At 41.5% G+C, this 24,755-nt stretch overlaps 1 protein-coding gene across 6 annotated transcripts in view; it reads left to right on the top strand.

Annotated features, from left to right (window-relative positions):
• LOC134292951 (serine/threonine-protein phosphatase PP1-gamma catalytic subunit A-like) overlaps positions 1 to 24,755 on the top strand; it is a 131,536-nt gene that overhangs the window by 83,729 nt on the left and 23,052 nt on the right. For 4 of the 6 annotated variants that reach the window (XM_062958849.1, XM_062958846.1, XM_062958848.1 and 1 more), the window contains 2 exons: positions 3,567 to 3,790; positions 18,206 to 18,340. In XM_062958849.1, the coding sequence (XP_062814919.1) occupies positions 3,567 to 3,790; positions 18,206 to 18,340 (359 nt within the window). The remainder of the gene's footprint in view (positions 1 to 3,566; positions 3,791 to 18,205; positions 18,341 to 24,755) is intronic. The other 2 variants (XM_062958851.1, XM_062958850.1) reach the window with 1 other exon arrangement.

The raw sequence follows: 24,755 nt of genomic DNA, 5'->3' as shown, positions 1-24,755 counted from the left end.
CCCTCTTGTCCGCAGTAGTAGATCTGGTGGTCGTCTTTTGTGAAGTGGCCCATTCCAGTCCATTTCAGTTCACTGGCTCCCAGAATGTCTATCTGTAATCTTGGCATCTCACCAATAACCACGTCCAGTTTGCCCTGGCTCATTGATCTTACATTCCAGGTTCCTATAGTGTGTTAATCTCTAGAACATCAAATTCGTCCTTCACCTCCAGCACCGTCGGCCGTTAGCCTTCCTTTCAGCTTGGAGCTAACTGCGTCATCACATCTGCAGCTAGTGAACTAGTCCTCTGTTCCTCCCCAGTAGCATCTTCCGATGGTATACCGACATTTCTCTGGTTGTACTGATCCATGTAGTTTTCATGGCCAGGATACTGGGGTGGGTTGCCGTTACCTTCCCCAGGGGTCGTATGTAGTCTGACCTCTCTGCCATGACCTTCCCGTCTTGGGTGGCCCTGCAGTTTCACTCATGGCATCATCGAGGGGCTCAAGCCCCAGCACCGCAATAACGTAACGATCCTTTGCCAGAGCTTATTATTTGTACATAATTTTTTATCTTGATTTTGTTTACAATCAGCAATTTCTTCTGTTGGTAAAGGATTTTCAAGTTTGCCTGTGTTTCACTCTTTCCCTATTTTCCTGTAATTCGTTTTCCTTTTTCCTAATCTTAAATCTGCCAACCTAGCAGTTCAAAAACATGCCAATGTGAGTAGATCAATAGGTACTGCTCCAGCAGGAAGGTAGTGGTGCTCCATGCAGTCATGCCAGTGGCCACATGACCCTGGAGATGTCTACAGACAATGTGAGTAGATCAATAGGTACTGCTCCAGCAGGAAGGTAATGGTGCTCCATGCAGTCATGCCAGTGGCCACATGACCTTGGAGGTGTCTATGGACAACGCCTTTGGCTTAGAAATGGAGATGAGTTCCAACCCCCAGAGTCGGACACGACTGGACTTAACGTCAGGGGAAACCTTTACCTTTACCTTTAATATTAAATAATAACTCTAATGTAACTTGCTTTTTCTCTTATACCAAATGGTGTTTTGTTGAATTAATAACCCTCTTAATACTTATATTCTTGTATCCCAAACCACCCTTTCTGCCTGAAGGTTCTCCTTCAGATAAGTTTTGATTTTCTCCTTAGTTGTGTTTACGTTCAAGATATAACCATTCATTCCCTAGAGCCTTCCTACTCTATTAATCCCTTTCAGTCTCAGTAATACTGGATTATGGTCTACCTGTACCTTTGGTAATAATTCTACCCTTTCTGTTTTGTATACTATTTCATTTACTCCATTAAAGTCTCACATCCATGTCATCTCTTTTTCTTCATATTCTGCTAAGATTTGAACTATTTTCCTATTTAAAAAAAAGCTTTTTGTTTTGTATTGGGTGCATAGATCCCTACTAATTGGACCAATTTGTTTAGCATGTTTACTTTAATCCTACCCTCCTGATCACAGAATACTTTCTCTGGTGTTAGTTCAATTTTTACATTAAAAAAATTCCATTAATTTTTTAAAATATTTACAAGCCCTAAATAATAAACCTTATTTATCCTGTTTCAGGAAATATATGTCTTTTTCTATAAGATGTGTTTCTGAAAGATTGGCTACAGTATGGCTGTCCTGGCCTTAAGAAGTATTGGAGGACCTACTTTATACACACTGTTTAAACTATTACTGTTGCAAGAAACAATGTTCAAATTCTATGAGTTCGTTTAACCATGACCTTGCCTCCATCTCTACCCTACCCATCCTCCAGAAATCCTTAAAAGTGAAATCCTCATGTCCCTTGGTATTCTAACACAATAATCCATCAAACCATTGCTTCCTCCTCTTCCTTTCTTTGTGGCTTTTCTTCTTCCTCTTTAGGAGAAGTCCCTTTCTTAGTCCCACCTCCATTGCAAGCTCAGTTGGTAGTAACAAGAGAGTAGGCCTTCTCAGTGTCTGCCCCTCAACTCAAATTCCATGCCAAGGGAAGCTAGGATGACCTCCTCCCTGCTGTCTTTCCAATGGCAGGCTAAATCCATTTTATTCAATCAGGTTTTTAACAAAGTTTTTAAGATAGGGGCCAGGCTGGTGAGCAGCCTGCTGCAATAAATCACTCTGACCATGAGGTCATGAGTTTGAGGCCAGCCCATGGTGGGATGAGCACCTGTCAATTAAAAAATTAAAAAATAGCCCCTGCTTGTTGCTGACCTAGCAACGCGAAAGATAGTTGCATCTATCAAGTAGGAAATAAGGTACCACTTATAAAGTGGGGAGGCAAATTTAACTAATTTACAACGTTGGAATGAGGAAGTGCCATCACAGTGGATGAGGAAGCAGCTGATCCCCCCTGTGGCCAGAATCGAACATCCCCTCAAGAGAAGGTTAAATTGCCTCTGTGCCTGTGCCTGTCTCGGTTCTATGTGTATATGGGCATTGAATGTTTGCCCTATATAATGTGATCTGCCCTGAGTCCCCTTCGGGGTGAGAAAGAAGGGCGGAATATAAATACTGTAAATAAATAAATAAATAAATAAATAAAGATGGGTGCTTTGATGTGTAATAATCATCATCATCATCATCATCATCATTCTTGTGAGCTCCTGTAATGGAGTACAAGTGCTAAAGACTACGCATTATCTGACTGTGTCTAAGACTAGTTAATTAGAATTACTGGGCCTAAGCCTATCTATGCTAATCTTGCTACTGACAAGGAGGAAGGAAAAGAACCGAGGCAATTATGGCACCTGCATATTGTATACAATCAAATAGCAAAGCTTTGTAATCAGAAATAACCTGGTGAAGCATCTGTCCAAAGCACCCATTAATGAACGACTCTCAACCCTCCAAATTAATCTTTCCAAAAATTAGCAGGCACCTATCATAGATACCTATGAACTAACACTAGAGTCTTGACAGGTGCTGATGACTGCTGGACAGACTACAGGTTAATCCAATCCATGGTGGCTATCAAGATCGCCCCCAAATGCAGGCTCCAAAGAAGAAAGATGAGGTACAAAATGAACACCCAAGCCCTTCAGGAGCCCTCCAAACGAGCCCTTCTCCAAACAACACTCAAAGATCATCTACTCACAGAACACCCCAAAAATGTTGAGGAACATTGGAACAAACTGAAGACCTCCATCATCACAGCCTGTGAAGAAACTATTTGATACCAAACTAAAAAACATCAAGATTGGTTTGATGAAAATGACAGAGATCCGACAGCTAATTGATAAAAAGGAAAGCCTTCCAAGAATCCCACAACAGCAAACCAGGGATGAGCTTGCACACTGCCTAATTTGGAGGGTCAGCAATGCCATCAACCAACAAAAAAATAACAAAGCCAACAGACCTGATGGGATCCCTGCTGAAATCTTTAAAGGGGGTGAACCTGGCTTTGGATAAATCAGACAGTTACCCATTGTTTTCTAGATCAGCATAATTAAAACAAAGATTTAATTTCCACTTCATTAATTTCCACTGCATATATGCATTTGCATTCTATATATAGGTATTTCTAATGCACAGCTTTATAAAAACAAAATGCAAATTGACTGCATTTGGATTTTCAACAGGTTTATCGCCAGATCTCCAATCAATGGAACAAATTCGACGAATTATGCGGCCCACTGATGTGCCAGATCAAGGTCTTCTCTGTGATTTGCTGTGGTCTGACCCTGACAAAGATGTGCTTGGATGGGGTGAAAATGACAGAGGAGTATCTTTCACCTTTGGAGCTGAAGTTGTTGCAAAGTTCCTTCACAAACATGATTTGGATCTTATATGCAGAGCTCATCAGGTAAGCAATATTAAGATTCAAGTTCACATCCATCAATAATTTATTAGGCCTTAGTAACAGCTGAATTGTTTCTTTGACATAAGCATACGTACCAAACTTAAATAGTGTGATAGAAACCTCCAAAGAAGAAAGGACCCTTCACTAGACCTCCCAGGCAGCAGATATGTACTATTAATGAACATCTCTTCTTACCATCAGGAGGTCCTTTCTAATGTTTAGGTGGAATCTCTTCTTAAATTCTTGGTTCACTTGTGCACTAGTTTCCAGAGCAGCAGAAAACAAGCCTGCCCCTTTCTTCTCAATGAAACATCCTTCCAAATATCTAAACATGGCTTTCATGTGAGATTTCTCTCAGCCACTTTTTCTCCAAACTGAACATACCCAACTCCTTCAGTGGTTTCTTGATTCCTGGTTTCCAAACCTTTGACCATGTTGGTTGCTCTCCTCTGGATGTGTTCTAGCTTGTTCATCTTCTTGAATTGCTTTGCCAAGAACTGAACAGAGGGTTATTCCAGGTGAGGTCTGACCAAAGAAAAATAATAATGTGTTCTCGAAGGCTTTCATGGCCGGGATCACAGGGTTGTTGTGTTTTCTGGGCTGTCTGGCCATGTTTCAGAAGCATTCTCTCCTGATGTTTCACCCACATCTTTGGCAAGCATCCTCAGAGGTTATGAGAAATAATAATAATAATAATAATAATAATAATAATAATAATAATAATAATAATAAGTTTATTTATATCCCGCCTCCATCTCCCCCGAAGGGGACTCGGGGCGGCTCACAGCAAAATCAGATACAAAACAATGGTAAAATAAAATATGAAACATCAAAGAACAATAATAAAAACCAATGATAATATATACACAGCAGCCGAAAAAACACACAACACGGTATTAAAACATTGAATTAAAAACAATGTGGTTGCAACAGCGGATAAGCAAGGTGCACATTATGAGTTACAAATTTTAAATAGATAAAGTGCAATAGATTCATTTAAGATATATGGATAAACTTGGCAAGGAAGGTAAATCTGTGGAAGTTCCTGGGTGGGGGGGAAAGAACTCTTGTCTGCTGGAGGCCAATGTGAATGTTGTAATTAATCACATTTGGTAGCATTAAATGGCTTTCCCAGCCTCTCATCCTGGCCTGGGGAAATCCTTTGTTCAGAGTCGTTAGCTGCCGATGATTGACTAATTTTTGAAACTCCTCTGTTTTCAGAATGTTGCTTCTTATTTACTGTTCTAATTTTTTAGTGTTTTAATACTGGTAGCCGGATTTTGTTCATTTTCATGGTTCCCTCCTTTCTGTTGAAGTTGTCCACATGCTTGTGGATTTCAATGATTTCTCTGTGTTGTCTGACGTGATAGTTATTGGAGTGGTCAAGCATTTCTGTGTTCTCAAATAATATCCTGTGTCCAGGCTGGTTCATCAAGGGCTCTGCTATGGCCAATTTCTCTGGTTGAGTGAGTCTGCCGTGCCTTTCATGTTCTTTGACTCGTGTTTGGGCAATGCTGCTGAGTGTGGTGGTCCCTCTGTAGACTTGTCCACAGCTGCATGGTATCCAGTAGACTCCTCCAGAGGAGAGAGGATCCCTCTCACCTCTGCACAAAGGAACAAAGGGTGCCCCCAGGAAGGAAGAAGCCAGGAGGTGAAGCTATTCAGAGCTAATTAAGGTGATTAACTGCAACATTCACACTGGCCTCCAACTGATAGAGTTCTTCTGGCACCCTGGACTTTCCACAGATATATATATATATAAACCTTCCTTGCTTAGTTTCCCAATATACCTCACAACCTCTGAGGATGCTTGCCGTAGATCTGGGAGAAACGTCAGGAGAGAATGCTTCCAGAACATGGCCAGGCAGCCTGGAAAACATACAACAACCCAATAATAATAATAATAATAATAATAATAATAATAATAATAAATAATAATAATAATAAGAAGAAGAAAACTCATGACCATTCACATTCACTGCACCCTCGCTGTGATGTTGACTGGCTATATCTGCCTAGAAGATCAGGGGGCAGAGGACTCTTGCAAGTAAAACAAGAAGAACATGCCCTGGCAGAATATGGAAAGCAAAGTGAAGAGCCTGCTTTGATTGAAGTCAAAAATCAGAGACTCCTCAGAGCATAGCAGACAAAAAACCAGTACAAGAAAACCGCACTACAAACTAGAGCTGACAGCTGGCACAACAAAACATTGCATGGAAAGTTCCTTGACAAAACTGAAGGAAAAGCTGATAAGGAGAAGACCTGGCTGTGGCTCACGAATGGGACCCTGAAGAAGGAAGGAGACAGAAGGCCTGATCCTTGCAGCCCAGGAGCAAGACATCAGGACAAAGGCCATTCAGGCCAAGATCGAAAAATCAGCTGATGACCCAAAGTGCAGACTGTGCAAGGAAACCGACGACACCATGGATCATATCCTCAGCTGCTGTAAGAAAATTGCACAGACAGACTACAAACAGAGGCACAACTATGTGGCCCAAATGATTCATTGGAACTTATGCCTCAAGTACCACCTGCCAGCAGTAAAGAACTGGTGGGATCACAAACCTGCAAAAGTATTCGGTAATGAGCACGCAAAGATACTGTGGGACTTCCGAATCCAGACTGACAAAGTTCTGGAACACAACACACCAGACATCACAGTTGTGGAAAAGAACAAGGTTTGGATCATTGATGTTGCCATCCCAGGTGACAGTCGCATTGACGAAAAACAACAGGAAAAACTCAGCCGCTATCAGGACCTCAAGATTGAACTTCAAAGACTCTGGCAGAAACCAGTGCAGGTGGTCCCGGTGGTGATGGGCACACTGGGTGCCGTGCCAAAAGATCTCAGCTGTCATTTGGAAACAATAGACATTGACAAAATCATGATCTGCCAGCTGCAAAAGGCCACCCTACTGGGATCTGCTCGCATCATCCGAAAATACATCACACAGTCCTAGACACTTGGGAAGTGTTCGACTTGTGGTTTTGTGAAATGAAATCCAGCATATCTATCTTGTTTGCTGTGGCATACAATAATAATAATAATAATAATAATAATAATAATAATAATAATAGTAGTAGTAGTAGTATTCCTGGCTTATCATCAGCTTATGACTGATTAAGATTCCTAGATCCCTTTCACATGAACTGTTTCCAAGTCAGGTGTTCCCATCCTATAGCTGCATATTTAATTTTTCATAGAATCCTAGAATCGCAGGAAGAGACCTCATGGGCCACCCGGTCCAACCCCATTGTGCCAAGAAGCAGGAAATCTCGTTGAAAGCACCCCCGAGAGATGGCCACCCAGCCATCTTCAAGGCCTCCCAAGAAGGAGCCTCTCTCCACCACACTCCCCTGGGGCAGAGAGAGAGTTCCTGCTCTTTAAGCCGCTCCTCATGGGGATTCTTGTTCTCCAGACCCTTGATCACTTGAGCCTCCCTCATCCTCTGGACGCTTTCCAGCTTAGAGTCACCCTCTCCCTTCAATTGCAGTGCCCAGAATGGGGCACAGTGGGATTCCAGGTCAAGTGGCCTGGCCAAGGAGGAATAGACTTCCCTGGACCTAGACGCTATTCCCCTCTTGATGCAGGACAGAATCCCGTTGGCTTTCTTAGCCGCCGCACCACATTCCTGGCTCATGTTCCCCTTCCTCCCCACGAGGACTCCAAGGTCTTTTTCGCACACACTGCTGTCAAGCCAGGCATCGCCCCCCATTCTGTGTCTTTGATTTCCATTTTTTCTGCCGAAGTGAAGTATCCTGCATTTGTCCCTGTTGAACTTCATTTTGTGAGTTTCGGCCAATCATCTCTCTAGTCTGTCAAGATCGTTTTGGATTCTGCTCCTGTCTTCTGGAGTGTTGGCTCTCCCTCCCAGTTTGGTCCCCTCTGCAAACTGGATGATCGTGCCTTCTGACCCTTCGTCTAAGTCCTTAATCAAGATCCTGAACAGAACCGGGCCCATAACCCTGCGGATGGCACTCCACTTGTCACTTCTTTCCATGATGAAGACGACGCATGGGTGAGAATCGCCCTTTGGGTTCGTTCGCTTAGCCAATGACAGATCCACCTCACCGTAGTTTTGTCTAGCCCACATTTTACTAGTGTGTTTGCCAGAAGGTCGTGGGGGACTTTGTCGAAGGCCTTACTGAAATCCAGGTCGGCTACATCCACAGCATTCCCTGTATTGACCCAACTCGTAACTCTGTCGAAAAAAGAGATCAGATGAGCCTGGCATGACTTGTTTTTGGTAAATCCGTGTTGACTATTAGCAATGACTGCATTTGTTTCTAAGTGTTTGCAGACCACTTCCTTAATGATCTTTTCCAGAATCCTGCCTGGTATCGATGTGAGGCTGACCAGACATTGGTAATTGTTTGGGTCGTTCTTTTTTCCCTTCTTGAAGATAGATCGGGACCACATTCGCCCTCCTCCAATCTGCCGGGACTTCTCCCATTCTCCAAGAACTCTCAAAGATGATTGCCAGTGGTTCTGAAATAACTTCCGCTAGTTCCTTCAATACTCTTGGATGTAGCTGATCAGTTTAAACAATCATCTCTGAAAAATATGGAGAAGGAGATAAATGTGGTGTTTTGAGGAGAGACACAGGATTTATGTAGAAATTCCTACTTGTGACCTATGTCACCAGGACATGGAGAGTGGAGAACCTATTGCAGTCACGTGCAGGACCTGTGGGATGTATATATTATTGCCAAAATATTTAGCAAGCTACATCTACAGCAAGTGCAACCAGCTTGCTTTGAAGGAAGAGATAATCCAGCAACTGGAAGCTCAACTCATTACATTGAAGGACATTAGAGAACTTGAGTTTTTCTTGAACACAGATCAGACAATTCTAGATGAAAACATAGATTGGATGAACATGCAGGGGATGGCTATAAGGAGGCTGCTGTTGGAAGGAATAGGACTGGGTATGGTACTGTGAATGTGGAGTTACACAATCAATATGAAGTTCTTTACCCAATCAGAAATGATGAGGAATTAGAACATGTTGAGAAGGATGAAAGATTCTTGGACACCATTGAGTGGACTGTCCTAGATGAATGTATTCGGGATGTGTCTGAGATCCCTCATTGGCTGGGTCCAGTGCTCTTTGGATGCAGGTGAACAACAACTCCCAGAATCAAGGCCCCTACCTACAAACCCCTGCAGTGGGTCATGAGGCTTCTCTGCGCAAAGTTTGGTCCTGGTCCATTGTCGGTGGGGGTCGCTGTTTCTCTAGATACAGGTGAACTATAACTCCCTTTCCCCCAAAGTGGTCCAATATATTCTTTTGTTTTGGGGGCTCTGTGTGCCAAGTTTGGTCCTGGTCCATCATTGTTGGGGTTTGATTGCAGGTGAACTATAAATCCCAAATGTCCAGGCCAATTCCCCTCCATACCCACCAGTATACAAATCTGGGCCTATCGGGGATGCGTGGCAAGTGTGGCTCAGAGCCATCGTTGTTTGGGTTCATAGCATTCTGGGTGTAGGTGAACTACAACTCCTCTACATTCCCCAGTAGGAGTCACAGCACTCTGACTTGATGCAGGGTGAACTACAACTTCCACCATGTGGAGTCAATCCCTAAACTCCCCCAGTAAGTTTAGTTGCTGCTCAGTTCTGCTGTGTTTATTATGTAGACAGATTGGAAAGGGGAGGGCCGTGGGCAGGGCTATGCAAATTCCACACCAATGGAGAGAGAGCCCTGGGATGCCTGCCTGTGGTGGAGGACAAGGCACGAATTGGGGTGAAACGGTCCCCAAAGGAAAGCCTTCCTTGGGGGTGGGCCGTGGCGTCTGGGGAGGACATTGGCAGGGGTTGGGATACATGTTCATAGCGCTCACTGTCACTGCCATGTCAGTGGACGGGAGTGACGTGGTGGTTCCTCAGCCCTGGGAACTATGGTTTGCTTGTGGAGGCCGGAGGGAGGCCGTCTGTGTGAGCAGAAACCCGTGCCACATACACACATACAAGTTTTCACTTTTATTATGGATCTAGATAGATATATAGATCAATATATATAAATGAGTGATGGCATCACGGCAACCGACAAAACAACAAAACTACAGGCCCCCCAACCTCGAAATTTGACAACACAACCCATCATCCACCTCCTTCTTCACCTGGTGCACGCCTTCCAAAGCTTTGCTTGTTTATAATGGTATTTTAATTATTATTTAATTAATAATTAATTATTAAGGCATGCTTTGCCAGTGATTTTGATGCACAAAGGCAGAAGGGGTTGGACTAAAATGCCCAAGGGGTTTCTTCCAGTTTTCTTTATTATTATTATTTTTATTATTATTGACACAAAGACACAGTATAACACAGCAAACAAGATAGGTATGCTGGATTTCGTATCACAAAATCACAAGTTGAACATTTCCGAAGCGTTTAGGACTGTGTGAATAATAATAATAATAATAATAATAATAATAATAATAATAATAATAATAATAATATCTTGTTTGCTGTGCCATACAACGCCGTTGTGTTGATGATAATAATAATAATAATAATAATAATAATAATAATAATAATAATAATAATAATCTGTCAGCTGTAAAAGGCCACCCTACTGGGATCTGCGCGCATCATCCAAAAATACATCACACAGTCCTAGACACTTGGGAAGTGTTTGACTTGTGATTTTGTGATAAGAAATCCAGCATGTCTATCTTGTTTGCTGTGTCATACAATAAAATAATAATAATAATAATAATAATAATAATAATAATAATAATAATAATAAATACATCACACAGTCCTAGACACGTGGGAAGTGTTCGCCTTGTGATTTTGTGATACGAAATCCAGCATATCTATCTTGTTTGCTGTGTCATAATAATAATAATAATAATAATAATACATGACACAGTCCTAGACACTTGGGAAGTGTTTGACTTGTGATTTTGTGATAAGAAATCCAGCATGTCTATCTTGTTTGCTGTCTCATACAATAAAATAATAATAATAATAATAATAACAACAACAACAACAACAACAACAACAACAACAACAAACAACATTGAGGCTGCGTGGCCATCTATCAGGGGTGCTTTGTGCTTTTGGAGTACAAAGGTAGAAGGGGGTTGGACTAAATGGCCCAAGGGGTCTCTTCCAACCTTCTTTATTATTTTTATTATGATTATGATTAACATTGAGGCTGTATTTGTTCCCATTTGTTTCTTTTTGCTTCAAAATAAGAGATGTGCAGTGTGCATAAGAATTTGTTTATAGTTTTTTTTCAACTGTAGTCCGGCCCTCCAACAGTGTCAGGGACCGTGAACTGGCCCCCTCTTTAAAAAGTTTGCTCTAGGTTGATACAACAAAAAGAAAAGAAAAATAAAGTCCTAATTAGAGGGAGAGCAATAATTGTTTTTATCCATTTGCTGCCAGTTAGAGGACTAATCTCTGCCCACTTGGTCTCCTGGCAACCAACTCAGCCCAGGGGACAGGCAGACTTAGGCCTCAGGCCTCTTCCACAGATTATCTAATTTGCCCTGAGTTATATGGCAGTGTAGACTCAAGGCCCTTCCACACAGCTATATTACCCATTTATAATCTTACTAGCTGTGCCCAGCCACGCGTTGCTGTGTCTGAGTCTGGTGGTGTTGTTCAGTCTACATTAGGTTGTATTGATGCTGTGACCTCCACCTTCTTTATACTCACATTAGTAATAGTATTTGAAGTCTGTTACCTTCTTCAATTTTTGTGTTGATTGATAATTGCTTGAGATCCCTGTTGTCTTTGGTTTGTTGTTAGTTGTAATGTCTGATTCTGCTGAGTGCGGTTTATATTTTTATTGTGGTACAATAGTTTTTTTTTTGTTTTGCCTATGTAGCTGTTTATTATTATTGTTGTTGTAGTGGTCATGAAGGTTGGATAAGTTAGATGCTACTGTATTGTTTTTTGGAGGCCCAGTGTAGCACTGACTGGCCTCTCAGCCTCAGTGCCTGGCTGTTTCTTGCCTGTGATGGTGTTGATTCTTATTGTTGTTGTTGTTGTCATTGTTATTATTGTAATTGCTTTTTTGGAGGCCAAGTGTGAATGTAGGGATTGGGGAGGTGGATGAGTTGTGTTGTCAAATTTTGTATTTGTTATAGTCATGATGCGTTGTTGTGAGTTTTGTGGGTCCGGATTGTGGTTTTGTGGTGTGGTTGTGTTGTTACAACTGAGAGGCAAGGTTTTTGTGTTGTGTTGGCAAGTTTTGTATTTCTGGGGCGTTTAGTTGTGTTATAGTCACGATGCATTGTTGTGAGTTTTGTGGGTCTGGATTGTGGTTTTGTGGTGTGGTTGCGTTGTTACAATCGGGAGGGAATGCTTTTGTGTTGTGTTGCCAAGTTTCGTATTTCTGGGGCGTTTAGTTGTGTTGTTATAGTCATGATGCGTTGTTGTGAGTTTTGTGGGTCTGGATTGTGGTTTTGTGGTGTGGTTGTGTTGTTACAATCGGGAGGCAAGGCTTTTGCATTGTTTTGCCAAGTTTTGTATTTCTGGGGCGTTTAGTTGTGTTGTTATAGTCATGATGCCTTATTGTAAGTTTTGTGGGTCCGGATTGTGGTTTTGTGGTGTGGTTGCGTTGTTACAACCGGGAGGCAAGGCTTTTGCATTGTGTTGTTAAGTTTTATATTTCTGGGGCGTTTAGTTGTGTGCCAAGTTTTGTATTTCTGGGGCGTTTAGTTGTGTTGTTATAGTCACGATGTGTTGTTGTGAGTTTTATGGGTCCGGATTGTAGTTTTGTGGTGTGGTTGTGTTGTTACAACCTGGAGGGAAGGCTTTTGCATTATGTTGCCAAGTTTCGTATTTCTGGGGCGTTTAGTTGTGTTGTTATAGTCATGATGCGTTGTTGTGAGTTTTGTGGGTCCTGTGTGGTTTTGTGGTGTGGTTGTGTTGTTACAACTGGGAGGCAAGGCTTTTGCATTGTGTTGCCAAGTTTTGTATTTCTGGGGCGTTTAGTTGTGTTGTTATCGCATGATGCGTTGTGAGTTTTGTGGGTCTGGATTGTGGTTTTGTGGTGTGGTTGTGTTGTTGTAACCTGGAGGCAAGCCTTTTGCATTGTGTTGCCAAATTTTGTATTTCTGGGATGTTTAGTTTTGTTGTTATAGTCACTGCGCAAACAACTTTATCATTTTATATATATAGATATTATCTGCTTTGCACTGGATTATCTTGACTCCACACTGCCAGATAATCCACTTCAGTGTGCATTTTATACAGCTGTGAAGAAAGGGCCTCAGATAATCCAGTTCTAAGCAGATAATATGAGATTATCAATATACAGTAGAGTCTCACTTATCCAACGTAAACAGGCCGGCAGGATAAATGAATATGTTGGATAATAAGAAGGGATTCAGGAAAAGCCAATTAAACATCAAATTAGGTAATTGTTATACAAATTAAGCACCAAAACATCATGTTATACAACAAATTTGACAGAAAAAGTAGTTACATGCGCAGTAATGCTATGTAGTAATTACTGTACTGTATTTACAAATTTACCACTAAAATATCACAATGAATTTAAAACACTGACTACAAAAACATGGGTTACGAAAAGGCAGATTGCGTTGGATAATCCAGAACATTGTATAAGCGAATGTTGGATAAGTGAGATTCTACTTTAATATGAAATAATTACTGGGATAGAATAATGCAGAACAATATAATCTCTAAAACCAGGACAGTAAATAAAGACCAACAGTCTGAAAGCAGGGAAATTGGAAATTCCACAAAGGAAACAATCAGGGCCAACTAACACCTCCCAAGAAAGGATTCCTCCAGAAAGGAAGCTGAGAAGGGAGTGAAGCACTGTGTATTACCAAAGTCATTATTATTACTATCATTATTATTATTATTATTATTATTATTGTGTTGCGGTCAACCGTGAAAATGAATACAATCTGGCTCCAAGTATTCCAAAACACTAAAATCAGAATATATAAAATATATCTGAATATAATAAAAAATCAGAATATAATAAAACAGAACAATACAATCTCTAAAATCAGAACATTAAATAAAGAACAACACTCTGAAAAAAGGGAATTCCAGACAGGAAACAATCAGGGCCAGCTAACACCTCCCAACAAAAAAAATCACTCAGGGAGGAAATAGCCAGGCTTTACAGCTGCAAGGCCATTACATCCTAATCATTTTCCCTAATTGCAGCATTCATACTTGCCTCCAACAGACAAAAAAACCAATCAGAAATACAGTAGAGTCTCACTTATCCAACACTCACTTATCCAACGTTCTGGATTATCCAACGTACTTTTGTGATATTTTGGTGCTAAATTCGTAAATAGAGTATTTACTACATTGCATTAATGTGTAATGAACTACTTTTTCTGTCAAATTTGTTGTATAACATGATGTGTTGGTGCTTAATTTGTAAAATCATAACCTATTTTGACGTTTAATAGGCTTTTTCTTAATCTCTCCTTATTATCCAACATATTCACTTATGCAACGTTCTGCCGTCCCGTTTATGTTGGATAAGTGAGTCTCTACTGTATTGTATATTCACAACCTTTAGGAAATAATATCCCCTGATGGCGCAGCGTGTTAAAGCGCTGAGCTGCTGAACTTCTGGACCGAAAGGCCACAGGTTTGAATTGGGGGAGCGGAGAGAGCCCCCACTGTTAGCCCCAGCTTCTGCCAACCCAGAAGTTCAAAAACTTACAAATGTGAGTGCATCAATAGGTACTGCTCCGGCGGGAAGGTAACGCCGCTCCATGCAGTCATCCCACATGACCTTGGAGGAGTCTACGGACAACGCCGGCTCTTGGGCTTAGAAATGGAGATGAGCACCAACCCCCAGAGTCAGACACGACTGGACTTATCATCAGGGGAAACCTTTACCTTTTTAGATTGTGTGTATGTATATAGCTTTGTCTGGCCACGCATTGCTGTGGCTGATGGGAATCCTTTGTTGTCCAGACGGAATAGCAGTGAGTAGCCTTGCAGCTTCAAAGCCTGGCCATTTTCTGGAGTAGCTGGAGTCGCACCCTCAATCAAAGAGCCGCTTTGAAGACTGGCTCCTTCCTTTGTAGGGGAATCCTTGTTTGGCCAGATTGAATTGCACTGAATAGCCTTGTGCTTGCAAGCCTGGCCGCTTTCTACCTTGCAGAATCCTTGGTTGGCCAGATTGAATAGAAATTAATAGTCTCAGTGTGTCAGGTATGAATGCTGCAATTAGCCACCTTGATTAGCATTTAATGGTCTTGCCGCTTCAAAACCTGGCTGCTTCCTGCCTGGGGGAATCCTTTGTTGGGAAGTGTTAGCCGGCCCTGATTGTTTCCTTTCTGGAATTCCCAATTTCCCTTCTTTCAGAGTGTTACTCTTTCTTTCAGAGTGTTGCTCCTGGTTTTAGAGATTATATTGTTCTGTATTATTATACCACAGTAATTGTTTCATATTATATTTATAATCTTACTAGCTGTGCCCGGCCACGCGTTGCTGTGTCTGAGTCTGGTGGTGTTGTTCAGTCTACATTAGGTTGTATTTATGCTGTGACCTCCACCTTCTTTATACTCACATTAGTAATAGTATTTGAAGTCTATTACCTGCTTCAATTTTTGTGTTGATTGATAATTGCTTGAGATCCCTGTTGTCTTTGGTTTGTTGTTAGTTGTAATGTCTGATTCTGCTGAGTGCGGTTTATATTTTTATTGTGGTACAATAGTCTTTTTTTTGTTTTGCCTGTGTAGGTGTTTATTATTGTTGTTGTTGTAGTGGTCATGAAGGTTGGATAAGTTAGATGCTACTGTATTGTTTTTTGGAGGCCCAGTGTAGCACTGACTGGCCTCTCAGCCTCAGTGCCTGGCTGTTTCTTGCCTGTGATTGCGTTGACTCTTATTGTTGTCGTTGTCATTGTTATTATTGTAATTGTTTTTTTGGAGGCCAAGTGTGAATGTAGGGATTGGGGAGGTGGATGAGTTGTGTTGTCAAATTTTGTATTTGTTATAGACACAATGCGTTGTTGTGAGTTTTGTGGGTCCGGATTGTGGTTTTGTGGTGTGGTTGTGTTGTTACAACTGAGAGGCAAGGCTTTTGTGTTGTGTTGCCAAGTTTTGTATTTCTGGGCCGTTTAGTTGTGTGCCAAGTTTTGTATTTCTGGGGTGTTCAGTTGTGTTGTTATAGTCACGATGCACTGTTGTGAGTTTTGTGGTGTGGTTGTGTTGTTACAATCGGGAGGGAATGCTTTTGTGTTGTGTTGCCAAGTTTCGTATTTCTGGGGCGTTTAGTTGTGTTGTTATAGTCATGATGCGTTGTTGTGAGTTTTGTGGGTCCAGTGTGGTTTTGTGGTGTGGTTGTGTTGTTACAACTGGGAGGCAAGGCTTTTGCATTGTTTTGCCAAGTTTTGTATTTCTGGGGCGTTTAGTTGTGTTGTTATAGTCATGATGCGTTGTGAGTTTTGTGGGTCCGGATTGCGGTTTTGTGTTGTGGTTGTGTTCTTACAACTGGGAGGCAAGGCTTTTGCGTTGTGTTGTCAAATTTTGTATTTCTGGGGCGTTTAGTTGTGTTATAGTCACGATGCGTTGTTGTGAGTTTTGTGGGTCCAGTGTGGTTTTGTGGTGTGGTTGTGTTGTTACAACCGGGAGAAAAGGCTTTTGTGTTGTGTTGTCAAGTTTTGTATTTCTGGGGCGTTTAGTTGTGTGCCAAGTTTCGTATTTCTGGGGCGTTTAGTTGTGTTGTTATAGTAACGATGCATTGTTGTGAGTTTTGTGGGCACGAATTGTGGTTTTGTGGTGTGGTTGTGTTGTTACAACCGGGAAGCAAGGCTTTTGCATTGTGTTGTCAAGTTTTATATTTCTGGGGCGTTTAGTTGTGTGCCAAGTTTCGTATTTCTGGGGCGTTTAGTTGTGTTGTTATAGTAAAGATGCATTGTTGTGAGTTTTGTGGCCACGAATTGTGGTTTTGTGGTGTGGTTGTGTTGTTACAACCTGGAGGGAAGGCTTTTGTGTTGTGTTGCCAAGTTTCGTATTTCTGGGGCGTTTAGTTGTGTCACGATGCGTTGTTGTGAGTTTTGTGGGTCCTGTGTGGTTTTGTGGTGTGGTTGTGTTGTTCCAACTGGGAGGCAAGGCTTTTGCATTGTGATGCCAAGTTTTGTATTTCTGGGGCATTTAGTTGTGTTGTTATTGCATGATGCGATGTTGTGAGTTTTGTGGGTCTGGATTGTGGTTTTGTGGTGTGGTTGTGTTGTTGTAACCTGGAGGCAAGCCTTTTGCATTGTGTTGCCAAATTTCGTATTTCTAGGATGTTTAGTTTTGTTGTTATAGTCACTGCGCAAACAACTTTATCATTTTATATATATAGATATTATCTGCTTTGCACTGGATGATATGATACACACTGAACTGGGTTATATGGCAGTGTGGACTCAAGGTAATCCAGTTGAAAATAGATAATATAAGATTATAAATGGGTAATATAGGTGTGTGGAAGGACCTTGAGTCTACACTGCCATATAATCAATCCAGTTCAAATCAAACAATCTGTATTTTATAGGCAGTGTAGATGAGGCCTAAGTGCACTCTGCCTGTGCCCTGGCGCCATCTTGGCTGAGGGAGTTGGTAGGACACGAAGGGGGTGGGGCCTAAAGGCAGCCGGGGGGGGGGGGGGCTAAAGGCAGTAGAGCCAACCTTTCGGACGGGCAGTTAGAGGGAGAAAGGCTCTTCCTCATCCTCTGTAATTTGGACTATTTTCTAGGGGTTTTTATTGAAAGATATATTTTGGATTACTATGTCTTTTGTGGCCAAATTTGGTGGGATTTGGTTCAGTGGTTTTGTAAAACGAACATTACATTTTTATATATAGAGATATGAATATATGGCTAGAGTTAAAGTTTAAAAAATACCTATTCTGACTTACATACAAATTCAGCTTAAGAACAAACCTGTGGTACCTATTTCATCTGTAACTTGAATAGTGTTTATAGTGGTGTTTTTGCCACATTTGAGGTATTTCTGTTTTCCCTGCACATTTTACATCTAAAAGGTGCAGTGGAACTTTAAGGGTCTTCCATATACCAAAAGCAGCATTAGTTGTATGGTTAGTATTCCCTTCCCTCATTATGACATCTCATCTAGTATTAGGGAAAGGGTTGAAAGGATCTTTTAATTGCCAGCTCTTTGCTATATCATATTTGCTAGATTTCGGCAATGTTCATATGGATTAGTATCATGCACTCCATGAAAAAAATGAACTAGCTTGCTATTAACCTCATATTAAAGATTGAGATGTGAGTGACTGCAGGATTTATTTATAGAGCCAAGAATGTTTGCAAACATTCCAGTTTTCCCTTTGTAGAGGGCTAAGATAAGTGATAGTGTTACAATATATGTTTCACAATAAAATAAATCATTGTTTCTGGTTTTCCTCTTTCCCCATTCTGAAAACGATTCTTTGTTTTAAAGGTTGTTGAAGATGGATATGAATTTTTTGCAAAAAGACAGCTGGTAACTCTGTTTTCTGCCCCCAATTACTGTGGGGAGTTTGACAATGCAGGAGCCATGATGAGCGTGGATGAGACTTTAATGTGCTCTTTCCAGGTACTTTTTAGCTGATCTGTTCTTTATCATCTCCTCTAATCTATGTTTACTTTTAAACTGGTCTTTATTACATTACAGCTTCATAGAAAAAAGGTTAAAGCTTTATTTTTCTTTAGGGCAGAAGTTTGCTATATAATCTTGGTAATTTAATGTAATTGTCTAAAGAATTGTCATTCTCTTTACCGCATCTAAAAGGGTTAATCTATAAGATGTTGTCAATGTATTAAAAGGAACAAAAAGCAGAATTGAATCTATTTTCAAATTGTTGATATTTAGAGATATTAAAGCATTTGGAATGAAGTACCTTAAACACTTGATACATTATATATGTTAAGAGCCTACATAGTCTTTTGCTGCACTCTACATTATCCCTTAATGAATGAGTCAGGCTTTCAGTAAGAGAAAACTGTCTTCACATTTTTATTTTTATTTTTAAAAACACATATATGTTGTGCCCCATATTTTCTAGCAGCAAAAAAACCTCATACACATTGCTCCTCTCTCTCACTTTAATAAGCAGGGATGGTACAGATCTATATGTGAATCGTAATACGTTTTAAATTAATTTATGATCAATCAAATTCAGTTAAAATTCTCAGCTCATTAATGGCAACTGAAGAAATCAAGACAGTGAATATTAGGTGACAATGTGAAAAATATCCAAATAGTAGAAAAGGAGCCAAAGTAATAACTATTCTTTTTCATTGTGTCTGTGACTCACAGAAATGGGATTTCCTGCAGTAACCACTATGTTTAAGGGGATTCCCCCTTATCTACCTATTTCTTTTACTGCTTCAGCAGCATCAGTGTTGTCAAAGACTTTCAGGGCCGGAATCACTGGATTATTGTGTATTTTCTGGGTTGCCTGGCCATGTTCCTGAAACATTCTCTCCTTACATTTTATCTCTTAGAAACTGGGCAAGTGGGGTTCACATCCCTGTGTAATGATGTCCAGGTGGGAGAGAGAACTCATGTCTGCCTGAGGGAAGTGGGAGTGTTGCCATTGAATGGCCTTGCATCCTGGCTTCTTCCTGCCTGGGGGAATTCTTTGTTGGGAGGTGTAAGCTGCCCCTGATTGATTCATGGCTGGAATTCCCGTTTTCAGAGTGTTGCTCTTTATTTCCTGTCCTGAGTTTAGAGTTTTTCAATACTGGGAGCCAGACTGTGCTCACTTTCCTGGTTTCCTCCTTTCTGTTGAGATTGCCCACCTGCTTCTTGTGGATTTCAGTGGCTTCTCTGTGTTGCCTGACGTGGTGGCGGTGAGTGTGGTCCCTGCCTGTCTGTGTCTCCAACAATAATATCCTGTGTCCAGGCTGGTTCCTCAAGGGCTCGGCTATGGCTGGCTTCTCTGATTGAGTGAGTCTGCAGTGCCTTTCATGTTCCTTGACCCGTGTTTGGGCAATGCTGTGTTTGGAGGGCCCTCCGTAGACAAAGGATTCCCCCATGCAGGAAGAAGCCAGGCCTTGAGGCCAAACGGCCATCAAATGCTAATCAAGGTGGCCAGTTGCAACATTCTCACTTGCCTCCAACAGACAAAAGTTGTTTTTCCCCACCCTGGACATTATTCCACAGATAGATAGATAGATAGATAGATAGATAGATAGATAGATAGATAGATAGATAGACAGACAGACAGACAGACAGACAGACAGACAGACACACACACACACACACACACACACACACACACTCCACTTGCCTCATTTCCAACAGACCTCACAATCTCTGAAGATGCCTGCCATAGATGTGGGTGAAATGTCAGGAGAGAATGCTGCTTCTGGAACATGGCCACACAGCCCAGAAAATACACAACAACCCAGGAATCATATCATCTTTGTATTACCATATTGACCTGAATTTGCTTTTTCTTCTTCTTTGCATTCATACTTGGATTCATTATCCCAGGCCTTTTGATAATGTGCTAACTATCTGGGCAACATAGCTTCTTCTTGATTGCATTTTGTGGGAGGAGCAGCATCAGAGAGGTGAGAAGGCAATTGCTCAATGAGAATGACCAATGGGGAAAGCTACCAGTCTCATCTCAAATCACATTATGAATTCACAGATGACCACTTGAAGAATCACACAAATGGGTAACTAGCAAACTTAATAAAAGGTGGTAGGAATCATGACACATTCAGAACCTGATTTATTAAATGTCATAAATCAGTCAAACTGGGACACTTTCAAATGTATTAAATACAGTAGTTAGCAAACTCCTACTGTAATCAGAGACCTTGGTCCATACAGACCACAATGCAATAATCCAAAGATGTCATAAAAAGTTATTGCACCTAAGGCTCAAATAACTGCATTAACTATACATAGAAACATGTATCATCATATGTATTGTCAGGACAGTCAGAAAAGATATACAGTGCCATTGAACAGAGAACAAACTATACGTAGTCTAGAACCGACATGAGTATATTAGCATATGGACACCCACAAAGGTGTCATGGTACACAGGACAGTAAAATTCATTGTCTGAAGGCAGTTCAGCTAGTAACCCAGAATCCAACCTCTAATGAGAAATAAATGTTGAGAGTGGTAGCTTTATAGATTGAGCCTAAGGGCTGTACTGTTAGAAAGACCATTGACACAGCGTGAACCCTAGAGTTATGACATTGAATTCATACGAGAGGTGTTTATCTGCAAATGCAGAACATAAGGCAATAGTATGGGCAGTACAGTTTGAAAGTTTCTGCTATGAAACTGGAATCCCAATTAGTCCTTAGAATAACATAGGAACTGTGTGTTATAGGCTTGCAAAGGTCTTTATAGTTCAATGAATATAAAAGGATAGAGCTTGATGCACACTGAACACATGAAGCCTTTTTTCCAAAATTATCGTTCAAATAGATTAAGCAGGATACATACTGGTTGATATAGTAAGTGAATAGGCCTTAGACAAAAAAGTGATATCAGTTTGAAGCAAAACTTGATTGGCTTAATCCTTAGGGCACAGAGTTCACATGCCCATCTGGTTGATATGGCCACAAAAGGTTACGTCATTGGTCCAAAAGACTTGTTTATGAGTTTTGATAACACCAGCTTGAGATTCCAAGTAGAAAATGGCTCCTAAATAGGCAGATGCAAGTTCTTATGACTGTATGGAAAAGACTCCACCAAAGCACAAGAAAAATAATGAGGTGTGCCCATCTTTGCAAGTGCCACAATATTGCAGACAATTAACATTTTACTCAAGAAACCTATAAGCCTGAAAGAGCCAAAAGCTCAAGCAAACTCAAAACTGATGATGATTGTGGGTCAATATTCTGACTAGTGAAAAGATTTTAGTAGCAATTCCACTTATGCACATTCACCTTTTATGTTGATAATTGGTGTAACACCTCCAAAATGTGGAACTTCCCACTGTACTCATTTTTACTTCCCAAAACAGATGCCATCAGGGAAGTTAACATCCAAACTGTCAATTAGAGCATATTTTAAATGCTATTTTAAATGCACCAGTTCTGCAGTATGAAACTCTCCACCATTCCCAGGAGCCAAATCTGTATCATTTCAAGAGATGGTGATATATTTCAGAGCAGTTTGATATTTTAAACATATATAACTGTTTTCCCTTATAATATTAATACATGTTTTCTATTTTAAAAAATCAGAGCATATAGATGTCTGAGTAATGAATTGAACCCTTGTGTATGAACAGTAAGTATGGAAATGATAGTATAACATTAGCAGGAAAAAGAACCACTGTTGTCAATGAGTCCAAGATGATCTTGAGCACCTTGAAGGTTAAAGGAAAGCTAATAAAAGCTGACTATACACCTGTATTGGCATCATCCCATAAGGATTCCTTGGTCTCATTCAGGCAACTTATTGTGCAGAATAGAGGAACCTATGTGTTATCCCTAAAGGCAAACAGGGATATTATAGGCATTTCCCATCATATGAAGAGTGATTTGAGTGCTTGATTTGAAATTCCACTGGTTGTGGAAACATATCCTGCAAGATTTGTATCAGTATGCCACTATTGCCAAAGTCAAAGTGACAATGACAGAAGATTCTGTGATCAAGTCCCTTTTGTTTGTTGTCATGTTGTCTGACATAATCTGTTGACAGTTATCAATGTCTCAAATGAACAGAGAGCTTTGAGACAACCAGGAGATCTAGGCAGTAATGTGTTGAGGAAGTTGATATGATGATGCCTTCACAGTGAGCTCCCCAGCTATGGAGAGGTGAGTCTGTTGTCATTGACAATAAAGGACTTGGGATTGCATTTCTGCACACACATTTTGTAGACCATTTTCTAGGTGAGGATACAGAGTACTCATGAAGGGATTGTGAGGTCCATTTTTGGCAAAGTATATAAAATATTAAAAAGTCTTAGAAGCCATATTTGCAACTGTCTCATATAGACACAGGCATAATAGAATACAAATATCCAATAGAATCTGAATCTCCTTTGGCATAAGAGCATGGGATTTCTTAGTCTTTGAAACCTGCCGTCTTCCAGAAGGAAGGCTGCCTCCTTCATTGAATTAAAGATTGATCCAATGACTTTGATGATGAGAGTTGGTTCCAGGTGAGAATTTCCTCAATTTACAATTAGGCTGAGATCCTGCAGAAGAGTGAGGGTCAAGTCTATCATTCCTTTTTAGCAGATGTGGTTTCAAGCTGATGAGGATCTGTTAGTGTCATCTGTTAGTGCTGTGGGTCAGTCTTCCACTGGAAAAAGCACCAAGACACACACTAGTAGGTTCCAATAGATTTTATTGTACCGAATCCCAGAACCTTTTCTTTGGCCCACTTATATGGGGGCTCTCACATACCAGAGGGTCATTGAGGTTTTATGGCTGGCCCGTTTTATGGCTGGCATATGTTCCCTGTCAGCCGACCAGAGAAGTCAAAGATTGGAGATCATGACATCACGCCCCCTCCAAAGACAGTCCTCCCCCCTTGTATGGAGGTTTGTGTGGGTTTTGGGCGTGAAACCTGTTGATGGCTGTGGGTGCATTTATGTCAGAATCCCTGACCCATTCTGATTCACTGAGAGGAAAACGCTTCCACCTGACGAAATATTGGAGAGTGTTTTTCCTGACTCTGGAGTCTAATATTTCCGCCACCTCATAGTGTTGGTTGCCCCCTATCATGATGGGTGGGGGCGGGGGCTTGACTGGGTGCCACTGGGAGCTCTCAGGATCTGGTTTGAGGAGACTGAAGTGGAAAACTGGGTGAATCATTCTGTAGGACTGGGGGAGTTCGAGTTCTGCGGTGACTTCATTCACTAGTCTTTTGACCGTGAAGGGGCCAACGTAACTGGCAGCCAACTTCTTGGTTGGCTGTCTACCTTTGAGGTATTTGGTGGAGAGGTAGACCTGTTGTCCTGGCTTGAATCATAGAATCATAGAATCATAGAATAGTAGAGTTGGAAGAGACCACATGGGCCATCTAGTCCAACCCCCTGCTAAGAAGGTCCCAATCTGGTCTCCTGTGTTTGTCCGCTTGGTGTTTGTAAGCTGCCTTGTCCTCTTCTAGCGCCTGTGTGATGACTGGCCATGCGACCTTAATTCTCGCCATCCATTCTGCCAAGGGGACTGGGTCAGACTGGATGACCTCTGGGGTTGGCAGCGTGCGGAGGTTGTGGCCGTAAACTATCTCGAATGGGGAGTGCCCTGTGCTGGAATGTACCGAATTGTTGTAAGCCACCTGGGCATAGGCCAAAAACTTTGACCAATTATCCTGTTGGTAGTTGGTGTAACATCTCAGGTATTGTTCCAGCACCTGGTTGACCCTCTCTGTTTGCCCGTCAGTCTGGGGGTGGTATGCCATGCTGAGGGCTTGCTTGGCCCCTAATTGGCGTAGAAACGCTTTCCAAAATCTGGACACAAATACAGAGCCCCGGTCTGATATGACTTCCGAGGGAGCCCCATGGTGCTTATAGCAGTGTTCAATGAACATGTGCGCCAATTGCTCTGCATTGGGCATGCTCCTGCATGGGATGAAGTGTGCCTGCTTGGAGAAGAGGTCTACTACTACCCAAATCACGGTCTTCCCATTGCTGGGGGGCAGGTCTACAATGAAATCCATGCTGATGTGTTCCCAGGGGGCTACTGGGGTTTCTAGGGGCCTGAGGAGCCCTGATGGTTGGCCCCCTTCCCCTTTCACTGTGGCACAGACTGGGCATTGGTGAACATACGCTTTCACATCTTTTCTCATGAAAGGACACCAATATTTTCTCTGCACTAAATGCAGAGTTTTTACAAATCCAAAGTGCCCCGCTGTTTTGTTGTCATGATGATCGTGAAGGACCAGTTTCCTTTGGTCCTCAGGGACATAAGTTCTGCTGCCTTTCAGCCACACCCCGTCCTTATGCTCCAATTCCTGATAGTGTTCCCTGAGCCAGGGGTCCCTGATGTTCTTCTCTGGGGGAGGGGTGGCCTCTGGTCCT

This window comes from Anolis carolinensis, chromosome Y (genome assembly GCF_035594765.1).
Source record: "Anolis carolinensis isolate JA03-04 chromosome Y, rAnoCar3.1.pri, whole genome shotgun sequence".
Lineage (NCBI taxonomy): Eukaryota > Metazoa > Chordata > Lepidosauria > Squamata > Dactyloidae > Anolis > Anolis carolinensis.
This window is presented reverse-complemented; position numbering and strand designations above follow the sequence as displayed.